An 18,405-nucleotide genomic window follows, 5' to 3' on the forward strand; every position below is an offset into this window, starting at 1 on the left:
GGACTCCCACACCCGCTTATTAAAAGACCATGGTTTCATTGAGCTGTGCTCAATCATTCTTCCTTTGAAGCTTGGGGGAAAGAATCTTGCTATTGATCTAAAAATCAAACTGTTCTCACATGACTGCTGAGAAAAAACACTGACCACACAGAAAGCACTGCACAGTCACCCACAGACAAAGTGTGGAAGAAAATCATTCATTCATGTCCTAAGAATACTATTCAACTATAAAGACTCATTTATTGAATAAAAACTATATCATTACCCGCACAACAGTTCACAATCCCTTATTAAAGAGGTAACCAACCATTATATTAGGTTAAATGAGAACTTTTTTTTTTTGTGTTCTTATCATACTCTTGTAATATATGTTGTTATTATGAGGCATTTCTTAAAAAGGAATCATATTTTTCTATCAAAACGTTTAAAACCCAACATAGATGGTTTAAAAAAAATGTAATTGCAATGAACTTTCATAACACTTTCCAGTTGCTTGATAAGATTTTTAATAGTCATTTTTAAGAGATTGCACTCATATAGTGAAATATCAACTGATTTAAAGTAGAACTACAAAACTAGGCCTATATGTGTGTGTGTAATCCCTATAAATGTATTAATTTCCATGACTCTTATAGGACTGAAAGACATTTCCGAATATTTTTAGATTATCAGTGAGCGTGAAAACCTTGTTAAAAAAAAAAAATCAGACCGTAAAGCCCTTTTTAAATATCAAATTGTGTACTTATCACATTTAACTTCCAATATCTTTTGACTCTGTCCTATACGCAGTAAAGGACTGTCCCACACTTTCTAAAGACATGTATAAGTTAAAATGAGAAGTAAAAGGCATGATAAAGCTTTTCTTCTCTCCCCTGCATCACCTCTGTGAGCGTCGTGTCCGAGCAGGTCCCCTCTGAGCTGTAACTCTGTCCTGTTTACCCAGCACTTTTTCCTCTGGAGACGGATCAATAGAAAGGCTTCATCATCCTGCTCATCAGAGACAGACACCACTAATGAGGCTCAGAACAGCTGACTGCTCACTTTCCACTGAGGGAAGGACCTTAGGGGGCACAGAGGGTTACATTGCAAAGAGGAACAGAGATCCAGTAAGAAGTAATGACCACCCGTAGAGCACAACTTACCATAACTTGTGTATATGCCTATATATTCATAAATATATAACATTATCCAATTACCCCTCAAATAAGCCCACAAATTGTGCATTAAAGTAAATAGGTTTAGTTTCTACAGTTTAACATTTATTTCTATTCTACTATTAACCATTTGTGTTGGGTAGTTCTCAGATGTAAACAATTCACATTCTTTTAATGTTGAATAAGAGATTGTAATTTGTTCTAAAGGTAATTATCTAGCGATCTGATTGGCCAAAGAAAGTCAACTCTTGCAAATGGCAGGCGAGAGTACATACTTAATATTTGACCATAATTTCAATATGGCCAAATTTGATAAGGAATTTTGCGCAGTTGCATTAATGTGTTTAACAATGTGGAAACAACCAGATTCAGCGGACAAAAACCATAGACAAAAACACGCCAGAAGACCTGAGGAAATACAGCATGTTCTCATTGTGCTTTGCAAAGCACTACTGCCACCATGAGGTGGAGAAAAGTACATCATCCTACTGTATATTTCAACAAGGCTGCATCTTACTAGCTCACACCAGCAATTTCTTTTAACTTCAAAGTACAACCTTGTCTCAAGAACATTTGGTTTCTCACAGAAGTGTGCGCATGTACAAGAAGTTTATAAAACATTTACATAAACATGAATCCATTTAATCCCAAATTATGCAGTTTAGATATTATACTCTTTGGATCAGCCAATAAAACAAATTGCATACCTTCTTTAAAGGAAATTGTCACCATTATAATTATTGGTAAGATGAAGTCAATAAAATAAAAGAACTGCAAACAATAAAGGAACTTTTACTACAAGGAAAATTGATTGGAAAGTAAAAAATTTTACTTTGTTTCATTTAAATGCAACAATACTTTTATAACGGGACTTAATGGTTAGGCTAAAATTGTTCATTGTGATAGTTAAATTTAGCATACATTTTTTAGTTTTGTCAATCATAATATTGAAAATAGTCACAGAATACACAATCTCAAATGATGCTAAAATGTAAATAAACCATTTAGAATACATGTGTGAAAACATGAAAAACCAAGAAGAGAATCATGAGAAATTGTCTTTAATGTTTTTTTTCCCCCCATGTTAATGATTTATACAAAAAAAAAAAAAAAAAAACATTTTGCTCCAACAAGAAAAAGAACCTCATCACTGCAAGATACTGTCAGAATGGATGCTTGATATTCACTGAATGTTAAAAGTCACGTTAGTATGGCATCACATAACTTAAGTCAGTGGCTACTGTATAACAGGAACTGGCAAGACTGTGGTGGATCAGCGTGAGAAGCACATTTCAAGCATTACTTCTGTCAGATAATGTGGAAGTTCTGATATAGCACAAAATCAATACATTTAGAGTGATGGCTCGTAAAAGCAGAGTTTATAAATCTTAAAAATTCCAAGATACACTGAAATAACCAGTTGCCAGACAAAACAAGAAAAAAAAAAAAAAAAGACGGAGATGGAGACTTCAAAATGTAAAACCTACTCAAGAACACCAGCAAGGCAACTGCACCTCAAAAAATAAGGTAACCACACAACGGCCATGAAGAAATTATGCAAGACTGGAAGCATCATCTTCTCAACGTCGTTCCTTTCGATCAGACTTCCGATCTCTCTCGCTTCTGGAGGACCTTCTCCCTGACCTGCTTCCTTCTGGACTCCTCTTCCTGTCTGGTTTGGAGTTCTTGTCTTTGGACCCCTTGCTTTCCCGTCCACTGCCTTTGGAGGACTTGTGTCCCCTCTCGCTGCCGCTCTTCCTACGCTCCCTGTCCGACGGTCTCCTGCGGCGTTTGTGGTCTCGGCCGTCTCTATCCCTGCCACGGCTGCGAGAGCGTGAACTTGAAGACGACGAGGAGGAACCAGAGGAAGTGCTGCTGGAGCCACTAGAAGAGGAGCTGGATCCACTGGAGGAGGAGCTTGAAGAGGAACTGGAAGAGGAGCTGCTGCTACTTCGGCTCTTGCTCCTCTTTTCCCGTACTTTGGCGCGTCCGCGAGCATCATCGGCCTCCTTGCCAGCTTCCTTTGTGTCCGCTTTGGCTCCTTGTGGTTGGACTGATGGTTCTTGGCTCAGCTCTTGAGAGGGGACTTCTGGGTCAGGTTCAAGCTGTGGCTGTTGGGTCTCAGACACAGCGTCATCTTGTTTGGTGTCATGTTCTGTCACACCAGGGGTTGGGACGTCCAGTTGAGGCTCTTTACACTCCTCAGGCTGTGTTTCCATCTGGCTTTCGGGTGTTTGCTGAGAGTCCATTACGACGCCCTGCTGAGTCTCGTTCTCGGTCTCCTGCTCTTCCTCCCTTTTCACATTACCTACCTCCTCAACTATGGCTTCTGGACTCTCAACCTGCAACTTACTCTCTGCCTCAGCTTCCCTCACAACTTCTGTGACCTCCATCTGCTCTTCCTCGTCTTCCTTAACTGCTCCCACATCCTCCTCCTCGTCCTCCTCCTCATCTTCCTCTGCCTTCCTCTCACTCTCCTCATGTTTATCGTTCTCCTCGGCCTGCTCCTGCTCCCCCTCCCTCTCCCTAATCTCTGAGCTCTCCTCTCCTTCCTCCTCCACTACATCTTCCTCCTCATCCTCAATCTCCACATCATGCCTGTTACCTGTCCGCCCTACTCCAGCCTTACCCTCCTCTTGATCTTCTTTCTTCGTCTCTTCAGCCCGACGGCTATCCTCCATTTCTCTGTCACCTGTCCTCTGGGACTGACGCCTTGGCCGAGCCTCCATTTTGTTGAGTTGCTCAGCAAAGGCTTCACGTCTTTCATCAAAAACACCTGGAAATTCACCCAAAAAAAAAATTGCATACATAAGATTTACAAATCAATTAACCTATTTTAAGTGGGGGAAAAAAAAGCAGCAGTATTTCATGTGACTGATCCCAAATTATTTTTAAAAACACCTTTTTAGCTTCATTACTTCTTTTGAAATGTTCCTATACTGTAGAAAACACGCTTTGAATCATTAGATTTTTACCTTTTTAGATATACCTTATACTTGAAATGCCTTTAAGCTAAACGTTTGGTTTTTGGTGCAATGAACATTAGGTAAAAAGGAAATACCAGGTGCATAAACTGGGTCTAAAATATAAGTTGTGAAAATGAAGAAAGCAATAAAAAGAAACACTTACCATTTAATTTTTTCTGAGACTCCTCCAGGAGCTTTTGAGTAGCGGAGCACATTCGCCCAGGCAGGTAGAAGATCGGGGGCTTGGTCTTCGTGCGTATGAACTTGATGAGCTTAGTATTATGTGCATTCCACTCTTCTTGCTGAATTTACATGAGAACACAAAGAATGCATGGAAAAGTCAGATCAAGGACAGTCCATACTGCAAGCATACAATAAAAGAGTCCAGAAGCTGAGAGACATACCAGTTGAGCGAGCTCCACTTTGTGCTCCAGAAGTCGCAGCTCGGTTTGTTTGGCACGTCTCTCTTCAAAGAGCTCTCTCCTTTCGCTCTCAACTTTTTTACGCTCCTGTTCTGCCTGCACTTCCAATTTCTGCTCAATTTCTTGCCGTCTTTTTAACTGGAGGGGGGGGAAAAAAAAAGTTTTAAAATTAAAGCAGCACTTTGTTTCAGATGTAGTTCGACTTAGTGTTGTGCGCAATTCGCTGACTATCAGCATGAACTGAATACAAATAAATTAATTCAAGACCAGAGATGGGCAAATTTGGTCCTGGAGGGCCACTGTCCTGCATAGTTTAGCTCCAACCCTAATCAAACACACCTGAACCAGTTAATCAATGCCTTCAGGATTACTAGAAGACTATAGGCAAGGACTCCAGGGCTGCGTTTCCCAAAAGCATCGTAAGCTTAAGTTGATTGTAGCTCCACTGAAACCAATGGAGCTACGATCAACTTAGGCTTACGATGCTTTTGGGAAACGCTACCCAGGACAGTTTACCCATCCCTGTTCTAGACCTAGCCTAGCACAAAATTCATAGCATGTCTACCCGCTCTGTGGACACAGTAGACTCCTGTTTAAACTTCTGCAATGTTCCCATCAGTAGGCCAAACATGCGCCGGTTTCTGAATAAGAAAATAATTTTTAAATTAATTCAAAAAAATTTGCACTGGAAAGACAAGAAAATAATTGATCATTTGCAGACACTGCCCAAAACAAAAGCAGTACCTCTGCTTTCCTCTCTCGTCCATGGTCTGATCTTGAATAAGATCTCGGCGCGTACGTTCTTTGGAGGTAGCAACCACAGATGACTGCAACGCTGGCTATAGATAGAAAACAAAAGCAAGATTCAAACAATAAGGGAAACAAATCTACATGAGGGAGGTTAGGGGGGGGCAAAAGTGGTCTGCATACTTTTTTGACATCGTCATCGTCCTCAGCGTCGCTGTCATGGCGTGAATCTCTCCTTGCTCGCTGATCCCCTGCCAGCCTAGTTTGAGAGACAAGTTGTAAATACATTTGGAAACCTGCAAACGAACTTATTTCACAACATATCCAGAAGGGCGAGAGATACCTCACCTCAAGAGTGCCCCTTCGATGTCTCTCTGTTTGGCTGGGGGTCCTACACCGCTATCTGAGAGTCCACGCCTGACAGGGGTTGAAAGAAATTGAGGAAAAATCCCAACATGTACTTACAGGGCTCTAGACTAACATTTGAGAGCAGTAACACCGGTGCCACTAAGTACTATAGATAGTGACACCAGCACCTGATTTTTAATCAAATTTGATCTTAGTGTTGTCACGGTACCAAAATTACAATAGTCGGTACCAATACCATGAAAATTTTACTGTTCTCGGTACCAATTTCGGTACCAGGGCAAAATCGGTTGGAACTAATGTACTATTTCTTATTTTACCGTTTCTCCTGGATTCCACATCAGCGCCATTTGATCTGATATGGTTTAGGTCAGAATTCTGCGCCGAATATGAATGTTTCACTATATCTTGCAGCGATATTAATACTGCGGCAAATTTTAATGTTTCTCACCAGATGTCCCAGTGCTGTGTAGTAACGATGTTGTGTGCTCAAGAACGACCCACAAGTCTAATATTGGTCTGAGCTGATAAACGGTCCGTGCAGTGTAGCTCAAACAAATAGCGCAGTTTTGTTTCACTTTAATTTCCTGTTTGATGTTTCTGATATGCAACAGAAATGGCAGCTCTTATCAGTTGGTAGCACCAGTGCACCCTCTAACAAAATGCAGTCACACAAGCAGGAGAAAAGTTGAAAAGTCTGGAGCCCTGAGTATTTGCCAAGAAAAAAAAAAAAAAAAAAAACAGATTCTTACCTCAGCAAATTGATTCCACGCCCCCTACCTCCACCTGGGCCTGTGACGGACAGTCTCCTATTTTGACCCGGTCTGGAAAAGGCAAAAGTTAAAAGATGCAGAGTTAATAAACAGCTTTAAATAAAACAGCAAATTTAATGACTGACTGTGCAACTTCCTGCTCAGCAACACACAAGCTTCTCAATCACATAATCTAGGTCAGTGGATATTAACTGACAAGAAACAGACATAGACAACAGTAAATGCAATTATAACATACCAACAGGAGGGATTATCAAGCTTGAAAATGGAAGAGAAAGTGCATTTCTTTTGCTGCATCCACTCAAATTCTATAATACTTTGCCACAAATTCATCTCATTCAGCACAAAGAACCCAAAACCATCCACAAACCATGAGCAAAACCCTTAAAGGTAAAGATAAAATGCAACAAGAATTAGGCCAACCAATGTATTTTGCACATTTTAATTATCAGTCAAATAAGCAAAACATTATTTCAGACCCCATTAAATCAAAATATTAGTTTTGTAACCTTTAAGCCTCAAAGCTAACCATCATGTTAGTGTGCACATCTGCACAAATGTATCAGATATACAAACCAAAACATAACTTATGAATTGGGAAAAACTATAGAGGCCAACTGGCATGTTCAAGTAGTAAAATTTCCATTCATTCTCTTCATAGAGAAATTGACTTTGTAATAACTTTTTAACCTACTGTGGTCTACAAGGTTGTTAATTACTCTAAAAACACTAAGAAAATTAATGAAAACTTCTGGAACCAAAGCCGCTGGAAAAAAAGTGGGCAGGGACTGTTGCAATTTATTGATGACTCAACTTGCACTACATAGATGTGTCCAATCAAACGCACTCTAGAATAAGAATGATTCCCATAATACCATCTGACACACGTACCAAAATCATGTTCAAGGCTGTGATGTAAAAAAGACTATTGATTTACATAAAAAAAACAAACAAACATGGCCTTATAAAGCGTATCTAGAGGACATTGTTGCTTTTGCATGATAACCAATTACGATACTGTGTTGGGTCCCTAAATATTCGGATGAAAAACCAGAAACACGTATCAATTCCCATTAAGACAACAACAAAGCAGGAAGTCCTAGTAGGAAAATGTATGACCTTTAGAGTTTAGCTACTTGCAAATTGTAATGATTAATCTTCGGAAAGAACCTTGTTTTTAATCTAATTAACATGTTACTAAAGCTAGATGATACCAGCCTTCATTATACGGAATCTCTTTTATATGGCGTATCATTATGCTTTCAATATGTTGCTAGCTCTCCAGCATACTTATGAGACCCGTGTGGTTTAGATATCGCTGCACAAATATAAAGACGAGCAGTGTATCATGTCGATGTTTTAACCGCTGAAATTAAAACACATGTGATACTTTAGCTTGTGCGTTAGCCGCATTCTTAGCTTGCTAACAGGCCCTGGCTTATTTTCCATCAAATAAACGATACTGATTAAAATGCTTCCATAAAGTTATACCTTAATTCACTCGGATCTCTGCCGGTTAGTTTCCGAATATTTTCGTCTACGCTCTTTAAGCTTTCCTTGGCTTTTTCGAGCTGGTCTTGCAAACTTCGCACGGCCACCGCCATCTTGCTCTTCGTTTTCCAGCAGCGCGTGGAGCGTCGTGCGCGCGCTCGACTCAATGAAGGAGAGTAGCACTGATCACGTGGGCGGTCTTGCACACAGGTGGCGCGCAAGAACCGCCCATGTGATTGACAGGATCACCGTCGAGATCATGAGAAAATTTAATTAAAGGGTTAGTTCACCCAAAAATTAAATTTCTGTCATTAATTACTCACCCGCATGTCGTTCCGTCGTTCCACACCCGCAAGACCTTCGTTCATCTTCAGAACACAAATTAAGATATTTTTAAAGAAATCCGAGAGGTTTTATATCTCCCCATAGAAAGCAACAAAATTACTAGAGAAGTAACGTTAGTTACATAACGTGACTACAGTGGTTAAACCTTAATGTTATGAAGCGACAAGAATACTTTTTGTGCGCAAAAAACTTTATTAAACAATTTCTCCTCTTCCCTGTTATGTTTTTGTTCCGAAGATGAACGAAGGTCTTGCGGGTTTGGAATGACACGAGGGTTTGTAATTAATGACAGAAATGTAATTTTTGGGTGAACTAACCCCTTTAATATATGTGTCAGTGTCAGACTGGCAGATGCAAACATGTTTCTATGTCTATGTCAAATAGATGCTGACCAAGCAGTTTCTTGAAAAATCTTTCTCTTCATCTTGCATACCACTTCTATTATCCTTTTATTTATTAAATAAATGCCTATATTTAATGAATATAAGATATAAATTCATATATATTATATATATATATATATATATATATATATATATATATATATATATATATATATATATATAATTTCATTAAATAAATGCTAATAATTACTTGTGTGAGAAATTTGAAGTGGCATTAACAGTGACATCAAAAAAATTAAAAAATTATAATTTAAATTAAAACTTAAAATTACATAACCATTCTAAAAGTGTTTTACACTTTTTGAAAAAGATATCAAATTATTTTTAATTTAACAATTTTGGATGAAACTACCATGATATATTTTTTGCAAGGGAAATGTCTTTAATTTTCATAATTTCATTAAAAATTGGATGATTTTTTTTTTTTTTTGTGAGTAATTTAATAAATCTGACATGGTTTTACTTGGCAAAACAGGACAACACCACCATGACAATGATATACCAATAAGTCAAAGATGCATTTGTGTTTTATGTCAAAAATTAGGTTTTATTTAACAATACCAATGATTCAAAAAGACAGTCATTTGTAGATATAACAGGTCTACTTTAATATTACTTGTTGGAACCCAATGAAATTTGGCAAAATACTATATAGTCTTTCTATATTCTACAAAATCTCCTCCTTAGTATCTCTCAGAGTTCCTCCAATTCACCTGAATTTTCTTCACAAAGGCTCTTCCATCTGTTTCTCAGTCTTTGTCAGCCAAATCATTTTGCTCAAAATACCTTTAACAGAGAAAATTGTCATTATACTTCATAAGAACACCTGCACATATTTCATTAAACACTAAATCTGGCTAGAACATGTCAGTTACCTGGCAACAATACAAATCATCAAGTTAAGAGCTGACAAACGATCATCATCTTTGCTCTCCTGGAAGAGAAAATTCAGTCTATTTTAGAGAATTTATTTTAGGCTGTCAACAAACAAGCCTTCACTTGTGAAACTGCAACAGAAGCAATGGAGAAAATAGTGATACCTCAGCTTTTAATTCAGAGCAAACCAAAAGGTGTTTACCAGATTGGCACGCACTGTGGAGCAGCGTCTTGCCAACTGTCTGATAAGGGAATGTGCTTCAGGAAGCAGCGGCTTCTCAAGACACGCTAACAATGCATATAGCCATCTGCCCTGTGAAGATAAATGTTATAGTGTATAAAATGTACAAATAAATACAGTTTAATAATACCTTTACATAGTATTGTATATGCAATCTTTTAAAGTCACAATGAAATCAAAACTGACAATTCCTTTTTTTGGAATATTGCAGTATTTATTATAAATTATTTATTCGTGCACATCATTCTTTCTTTTTTTGAAATGATCTTTACATCAACATAATTTCAATAACATCTCTTGTATTCTCTGATGATGAGTTAACTGGTGCGAGGGCGGGACAACCTGTCACTCGCATGAAATCGACCAATAGAAAACCACAACCATCCAAATCAATTTCTGATGGACAAAATCAATCCCATTTTTCTTGTTTGAGAAGCAGTTTCACTCAGATATACATCAAAATAGGGAAGAAAAGACTATAGCAACTTCTGTTTCATGGTAACTTTAAAGGTCCACTGAAGTGTCTTGGAACGTGCAGCATTATTCAATGTGTTGATGTAATTTCAACTGAAACAGGAAGACAGGGCAATATATCAATAGCGTTTAGTTTATATCACAGCTCGGCCAGAGCCGTAGAGCTCGGTAAAACCTCAGTTTCCTTCTATTCTCTCACCGTTTCTCCTCCTAATCTCCTATTTATTAAAATACAGCATTCTGTGCAGAATTCAAATGTGTGCAATACGTTTTGTGGTCTGCGACGACTCGCGGATATGATCTGCTCTGTGCTCTCGTGTCTCTGGACCAGAGCAGACTGTGATTGCTGCGGTTCGCGTGACACTATAACGTGAAACCACACTTCATTCGCCTCAATGGAAAGCATATTTTCACTGTCTAAATCATTCCCTATCCCCTATATAGTGCACTATGTGCCATTCACCATGTAGAAAATTGTAAATGTATGAACAGAGACCGATTTCAGCCACATATTCAGCGTCTGTAGAGTGTAGGAGGGGGCGGGACTTCAGATTCTAGAGAGCTTTTGATTGGACAGAAGATTTATGAGAAGCTGAAGTCCGTGGTGATGTCATGAAAATCCGTGATCCATTTTTGCGGAAGTGTTTTGAAACACACCAGCTTATTCATACCCTTAAAAGGTACAATAAGTAATCATTTTGGCTGCTAGAGGTCACTAGAAGCCTATTCAAAACAAAGGCGTAGCTTGATGACGCCAAGTTTTAGAGCGGAATCTTGGGAAATGTGGTCTCCACCTCCACCAGACGGTGCAAAAGAATAGGGATAGGACTCGGGAAGAAATCATGTTCATGGATGCGATTATTAACGTTACTGTAGTATGAAGCAGAGCAGGACCGAGTGTTGTGGGAACTGAACAAGGCTGCTGGAGCGATTGCGCAACACACGCCTTATGCCACAGTCACCGGCACCGCTTCTGCTTTTCCGGTCATGAGTATGAGGTAATGCAGCTCTGTTTATCATATGTTGTAACGTTACTTTGTGTATTCGCCCAGCGGCTGCTGTGAGGCACTGTTGCACACAGCAGTAAGATAGATACATTTTAGAATAACATATTAAAGGGTTAGTTCACCCAAAAATGAAAATTATGTCATTAATGACTCGCCCTCATGTCATTCCAAACGCGTAAGACCTCCGTTCATCTTCGGAACACAGTAAAAAGATATTTTAGATTTAGTCCGAGAGCTTTCTGTCCTTCCATTGAAAATGTTTGTACGGTAGACTGTCCATGTCCAGAAAGGTAATAAAAACATCATCAAAGTAGTCCATGTGACATCAGTGGGTTAATTAGAATTTGTTGAAGCATCAAAAATACATTTTGGTCCAAAAACAGCAAAAACTACAACTTTATTCAGCATTGTCTTCTCTTCCGGAATCCTTGATTCCATTGAATTGATTCCATTGAATCCTTTCATCTGTCGGCACTGGTAATGCACTTTTACGTCGCTGTGGTTGTTTTTGGCGATTAGGACATTCACAACATTTTGAAGCATCGAAAATACATTTTGGTCCAAAAATAACAAAAACTATGACTTTATTCAGCATTGTCCTCTCTTCCGGGTCTGTTGTCAATCCGCGTTCACGACTCCGCTTCTACTTCTTTCCTGTTTTACGGCTGTTGGCAACCAGCTTATTGGTGCATTACCGCCCCCTTCTGCTCCGCAGTGTGGTTCACGATTCCGCAGTGACGCTGCTGACGTAAGACACTGCTGATGTGTTATCTAGTGCACCAGAGCTTTGTTTACAGTCTGAGGGAGACGCATGCTGTATTCAAGCTATTATATATTGTATTATATAATTATATATATTGTTTGTATTTTGGTATTGCTATATTTTTTTAAATGGTGCGTAAGTGTGCATGTCACGGATATCCTAATCGCCAAAAACAACCACGGCGACGTAAAAGTGCATTACCAACGCTGACAGATGAAAGGATTCAATGGAATCAATTCAGTGGAAAGGATTCCGGAAGAGAATACAATGCTGAATAAAGTCATATAGTTTTTGTTATTTTTGGAGCAAAATGTATTTTCGATGCTTCAAAAACTTCTAACTAACCCACTGATGTCACATGAACTACTTTGAGGATGTTTTTATTACCTTTCTGGACATGGACAGTATACCGTACATACATTTTCAATGGAGGGACAGAAAGCTCTCGGACTAAATCTAAAATATCTTAAACTGTATTCCAAAGATGAACGAAGGTCTTACGGGTTTGGAACGACATGAGGGTGAGACATTAATGACATAATTTTCATTTTTGGGTGAACTAACCCTTTAAATATTGGATGGCTTGTGTTGATAAATGGCATGGAATTAATTTTAAAACGTATTGTATGATGGAGAAAATTATGTATTACTGTTAATACAAATAATTATGTCTATTACAACGTGTAATATATTAAAGCGTCTTTGGTGTTTCCATGGTTTCTACAAAATAAAACCGGAAACCGAGGCAGACGAAGGGTAACGCGGGTATGACGCAATTTACAGGCGACTCCTCACACGTCCCGGAGCCTTGGTTAAAATTGCAATTTTCTCACGATTTACAAATAGTTAGAAACATTTGGGATATTGTAAGTACTCAAGTGAACAAAATATATAACACTGGCCTAGTGGTTTTTGGATATTTTACTGCAAAAATATTACATATTGCACCTTTAAGGCTAACATATTCATACTAAAAGCTAAAAAAAACTTAAATTTTGATTTCAGGGGGACTTTAAAAACAAAACAAAAATTAAACTCCTTAAACATCAAAAGATCAATATCAAAGTCAAGTTCTGATGCATATGGATACAACAAACTGGAGCAAGTGAACTCACCAACTGAGGTACAAAATCTCTCTCCTCAAACCAATTGATTAAATACTCAAGAACAGCAGAGATGGTCGACTGAGCAGAGAATGCAATGAAACGACAATAAAATATTCGATTTATATGTGTTTTATATATGAATAATCATCACAGCTGCAATCAAATGACAGTTACCTGGTTTAGTTTGCTGACAATGCTCAGGAAAGGTGGGAAACCAGTCTGATAAAAAGAGATTCAAGGACATCAAATCATGACCGAATGCTCACGGTGTGATAATAAATCTTCTTGATGTAATCTATTCATGCTGAAAACATCTACCGCAATGTGTTGACGATCTGATAAAGGTGGAATTAGTACCTTGACATAATCAAGACCCGGGTTAATGTTGTCGTCTTCTTTCAGTTGAACATCAAGACAAACATTCTCACCCAAGCAGAACCTCCTCCATCCATCCTCATCTTCAGTTTTGGGCTATAAATGGCAGGAGAAGCATTTGCTTTTAAAACACCTTTTTCATGTTAAATGTCTGTCCAGATATTAATTGTCTTACCATGACAACATTATCATCCAAAAACTGAGCATTCCAATGCTGACGATGCTTGTTAACACTCTGAAACAAGACAGAGATATAGTGACGATACTAAACAGGCAAATGCTAAATACTTGATTTCGTAACTAGTGCAGTTAAAATTGAACACCTGTCTGATTTCTGAAAATTTGCTGACTTGTTGCTGCTGCCATTTCAAGCTAGGAGAGAAACCCTGAGGTGCAGCCAGACAACCTGTGATCTGTGAAACAAGATATGCAAAATTATAACGCGCATAACAGGATTTACAAATTCACTAGTCACTCACTTGTCCCACTCACAGACACGTTCACAGACTGCTTCTTCTTCAGCTTCTTTGGATCAATTTGTGCAACAACAACATCTGGGCACATAGACGCTTCCCTCCTGTAAAAAAAATAACATACAAAACAGATTAAAGTCCAAAGTTTTGTAACGTTTTTCATTAAAAATGTTGTATTAAAACAAAATACAATGTCACAATGACAAGTGTAATCTCTTATTTTTTCTTATATTATGTTCTCCTACGTAAAGTACTTAATATTTATGTGCGTATGTAAAGCACTTTGTAAAACCAGGTGCTTATATAAATAAAGTTCTACTTCGAAAAGATATAAATATTGAAGAATGATCATGAAGAATGACTTACTGGACCTGTCTAAGATATTCTTGAGGGTTTCTGGGCGGTTCGTTTGAAATAAATTCATCCGTGTCGCAAGACTCCACGGGCAGAAGTCTGGGCATCAACTCCTCCACGTCTGACTTCATGACTTTGCGTTATTTTCTAAGCGCGATCATCAAAATAAATCAACAATCATGAGTCGTCGCACGTTCTCTATGTGCTTGTCAACCTCTCCATTTTGAAAACACTGGAATCGATGACGCCCAATGGACGCGACGGTTGCCGTGGTGAATCTAATTCGCTCGCTATTATACAGATCGAAAGATGTGTGGTGACATCTGTTGTTTGGGAGGAAAATGAAGGTATATATAGAACATAGAAGTATAGTGGTGGATCCAAAATGGTCAATATTCATATTCATGCATTTTATTCATATATTATGTTAATCATTTATGGCTTATGATTTATCAATATTACATTTGATTTCATATATTCATGTACTCCCAATCTATATATTAATCCTCATTATATTTTCAAGTATTTACTCTTTATTGTACCCTTTATGGTTATTCTTCTGGTATCTTTAAGAGTAGCCTATGTATTCTTGTTATATTCAATTGTTCTTCAAGTGTTCCAATGTGACAGGTCATGTTCACACATTTGTGGTTAGATATTAGACGCCTGCCAAGTTCTGCAGAAGCGATGGTGTTTTGTTTTCAGAATAAGTTGCTCCTTTGAATTTGATGTACCTTTTATATCAAAATATGTCTGTTTCCATTTCATCAGATATGTGATAATGCAAGATCTGTCAAAACAACCCCTATAACTATTTTCATCTATTTTTGACATTTAACCAGTCTATGATATAATGGATAAATCCATTTGACCTTTTCTTATTAGACCAAAACACAAGTTTGAGCGGGATGTAAGTTTTCCTATGCTTATGGTATAAAATGGACTGAGTTTAGCTTTTCTTTTGCTTCTCACATCTCTTCTGCATCTTTATCTTCTACTTCTTCTCTTCTATTTCTCATTTCATTCTGCAAATGTCTTAATTTTGTTCCTTCTTTCTGTATATTCTGATCTTCATCTATTATACAATACTCTAGATTTTATAACAATTCATTTCTTAATTAATTTGTTTGTCTTTATAATTTTTAATTAATACATTTGTTATTCCTTATTTAAATCTGATCTCTTGACATAATCATTGCTGAACTGCCTGGATCTCATTTTCTCAAGTTTTTGCATCATATAGAATATGAAGAATTTTCAACGCCATGCATATGTTTTAAGTGGCAATGTTTGTCCCCTGGCAGTGAATATATATAAATATTGAGTGGGGGTTCAATCTTCAACTGGCTGGCGGCAGCAGCCACTGACAGGTCACATGACCTGGTGGCAGCTGCCAGTCTGATTCTGGCAGGTCACGTGACCTGCCAGTGGCGCTGGTGGCAGCTGCCAGTCTTGATTCTGGCAGGTCTGTCAGCGGTGGCTGGCAGAGTGTAACGCGTTCCTTATTTCTATCGTTGCATGGAAATACATAATTGTATTATTATTAATATAATCTTATGACTCTATTCTTTTGTATAATTCACGTTTTAGATGGGTTTATCTCAATTAAAGCAGTCAAATGACCGTGATCTCAACTGGTGGAAAATGACGCATAGCCCAGCCAGCCACTGCTGAGACGCGAGTATAACGCGTTCTCTAATCACTCTCTCTGCATGAAAATACATAGTTTTATTATTATTAATATCATATTATGACTCTATTCTTTTGTATGGTGGACGTTTTAGATGGGTTTATCTCAATTAAAGCAGTCAAATGACCGTGATCTCAACTGGTGGAAAATGACGCATAGCCCAGCCAGCCACTGCTGAGACGCGAGTATAACGCGCTCTCTAATCACTTTCGCTGCATGAAAATACATAATTTTATCATTATTAATATCATATTATGACTATATTGTTTTGTATGATTGACGTTTTAGATGGGTTTATCTCAATTAAAGCAGTAAAATGACCGTGATCTCAACTGGTTGCTATGCTTTGCTGGACGCTCAACCATCCAGCCACTGTTGCCTGTCATTCCAAAGAAATCATTCTAATTTGTATGCATACTGCTAATAGTTGTGACGATTTTATGTTTTGTAATAACACAAGTTATGCAATAATATATAGCATAAAAATGGCAATTAAAATGTGAATTATTCTAATAATACGACCCTTTCTCAACATTAATCCTAAATCTGGATACAATCATTTTAGCGGCTGTGGGGAAGTTTAGGTCTCATTTCTTGATTTCATTTTAAAAAGGTGTGTTTGATGTAAATATTTAGATACATTGACTTTGTTCATTTCTTTTAAGGTCACGGGCAGCATAAGCAACATGACCACCTGTAAATCTGCTTGTTTCACAAATATGTTTCACATATTTACAATATTTGGAGGGGACTTGCATGTTTAAAAAGTTGTTGTTGAGTGTTAGCTTGTAAGTAAGTGTAAGATAAAAATTTTGTGGAATGCAGCAACTTTGATTTACCTAATTATTCATGACTCTTTTTTTAATGTTAAAAATAATAAAATACATGTTTACATTTTTTAATGTTAATGTAAACAACAGGCGTTTGGGTAACATTTATTTGTCCATTTCTCATTAATTATATATATATCGGAGGATGTACAGTTTGTACAGTATAAATAAAAATCATGAGTCCCAGTGCATGTGTGTATGAAATATGATACCTCAAAAGTATGTGCATGTTTTTGTTGTTGAGCATCATATTTATACATCAGGCTTTTATAGCTCAATTTTTTGAAAATCAATCATAATAGAATGTTCCCCGAAAGCATGCTGTGTTATATTTGACATTTTCCACCAGTTGAGATCACGGTCATTTTACTGCTTTAATTGAGATAAACCCATCTAAAACGTCCACCATACAAAACAATATAGTCATAATATTATATTAATAATAATAAAATTATGTATTTCAATGCAGCAAAATTGATTAGAGAGCGCGTTATACTCGCGTCTCAGCAGTGGCTGGCTGGGCTATGCGTCATTTTTCCACCAGTTGAGATCACGGTCATTTTACTGCTTTAATTGAGATAAACCCATCTAAAACGTCCACCATACAAAACAATATAGTCATAATATTATATTAATAATGATAAAATTATGTAATTTCATGCAGCGAGAGTTATTAGAGAGCGCGTTATACTCGCGTCTCAGCAGTGGCTGGCTGGGCTATGCGTCATTTTTCCACCAGTTGAGATCACGGTCATTTTACTGCTTTAATTGAGATAAACCCATCTAAAACGTCAATAATACAAAACAATATAGACATAATATTATATTAATAATAATAAAATTATGTATTTCCATGCAGCGAGAGTGATTAGAGAGCGCGTTATACTCGCGTCTCAGTAGTGGCTGGCTGGGCTATGCGTCATTTTCCACCAGTTGAGATCACGGTCATTTTACTGCTTTAATTGAGATAAACCCATCTAAAACGTCCACCATACAAAACAATATAGTCATAATATTATATTAATAATAATAAAATTATGTATTTCAATGCAGCAAAATTGATTAGAGAGCGCGTTATACTCGCGTCTCAGCAGTGGCTGGCTGGGCTATGCGTCATTTTTCCACCAGTTGAGATCACGGTCATTTGACTGCTTTAATTGAGATAAACCCATCTAAAACGTCCACCATACAAAACAATATAGTCATAATATTATATTAATAATAATAAAATTATGTATTTCAATGCAGCAAAATTGATTAGAGAGCGCGTTATACTCGCGTCTCAGCAGTGGCTGGCTGGGCTATGCGTCATTTTTCCACCAGTTGAGATCACGGTCATTTGACTGCTTTAATTGAGATAAACCCATCTAAAACGTCCACCATACAAAACAATATAGTCATAATATTATATTAATAATAATAAAATTATGTATTTCAATGCAGCAAAATTGATTAGAGAGCGCGTTATACTCGCGTCTCAGCAGTGGCTGGCTGGGCTATGCGTCATTTTTCCACCAGTTGAGATCACGGTCATTTGACTGCTTTAAT

At 37.6% G+C, this 18,405-nt stretch overlaps 2 protein-coding genes across 3 annotated transcripts; both read right to left on the reverse strand.

Annotated features, from left to right (window-relative positions):
- Positions 1–1,844: 1,844 nt before the first annotated feature.
- Positions 1,845–8,076, reverse strand: pnn (pinin, desmosome associated protein). Its single transcript, XM_067367055.1, has 9 exons — positions 7,920–8,076; positions 6,408–6,479; positions 5,638–5,706; positions 5,473–5,548; positions 5,287–5,381; positions 5,108–5,183; positions 4,525–4,680; positions 4,284–4,422; positions 1,845–3,930 (listed from the first exon to the last, which is right to left on the reverse strand). The coding sequence occupies exons 1-9, from the start codon at positions 8,030–8,032 to the stop codon at positions 2,735–2,737; spliced, it is 1,992 nt and encodes a 663-aa protein (XP_067223156.1). The 5' UTR covers positions 8,033–8,076; the 3' UTR covers positions 1,845–2,734.
- A 1,124-nt stretch (positions 8,077–9,200) lies between these two features.
- gemin2 (gem (nuclear organelle) associated protein 2) lies at positions 9,201–14,564 on the reverse strand. 2 transcript variants are annotated; one of them, XM_067367511.1, is made up of 10 exons: positions 14,350–14,564; positions 14,003–14,087; positions 13,834–13,923; positions 13,686–13,745; positions 13,493–13,606; positions 13,310–13,354; positions 13,145–13,213; positions 9,747–9,857; positions 9,544–9,602; positions 9,201–9,454 (listed from the first exon to the last, which is right to left on the reverse strand). In XM_067367511.1, the coding sequence occupies exons 1-10, from the start codon at positions 14,466–14,468 to the stop codon at positions 9,418–9,420; spliced, it is 789 nt and encodes a 262-aa protein (XP_067223612.1). In that variant the 5' UTR covers positions 14,469–14,564; the 3' UTR covers positions 9,201–9,417. The 2 variants fall into 2 exon arrangements, with proteins under 2 accessions (XP_067223612.1, XP_067223613.1); XM_067367512.1 differs by lacking the exon at positions 13,145–13,213.
- Between the last annotated feature and the right edge of the window lie 3,841 nt (positions 14,565–18,405).

The sequence above is a fragment of the Chanodichthys erythropterus genome, chromosome 18 (assembly GCF_024489055.1).
Source record: "Chanodichthys erythropterus isolate Z2021 chromosome 18, ASM2448905v1, whole genome shotgun sequence".
NCBI classification, from domain to species: Eukaryota; Metazoa; Chordata; class Actinopteri; order Cypriniformes; family Xenocyprididae; genus Chanodichthys; species Chanodichthys erythropterus.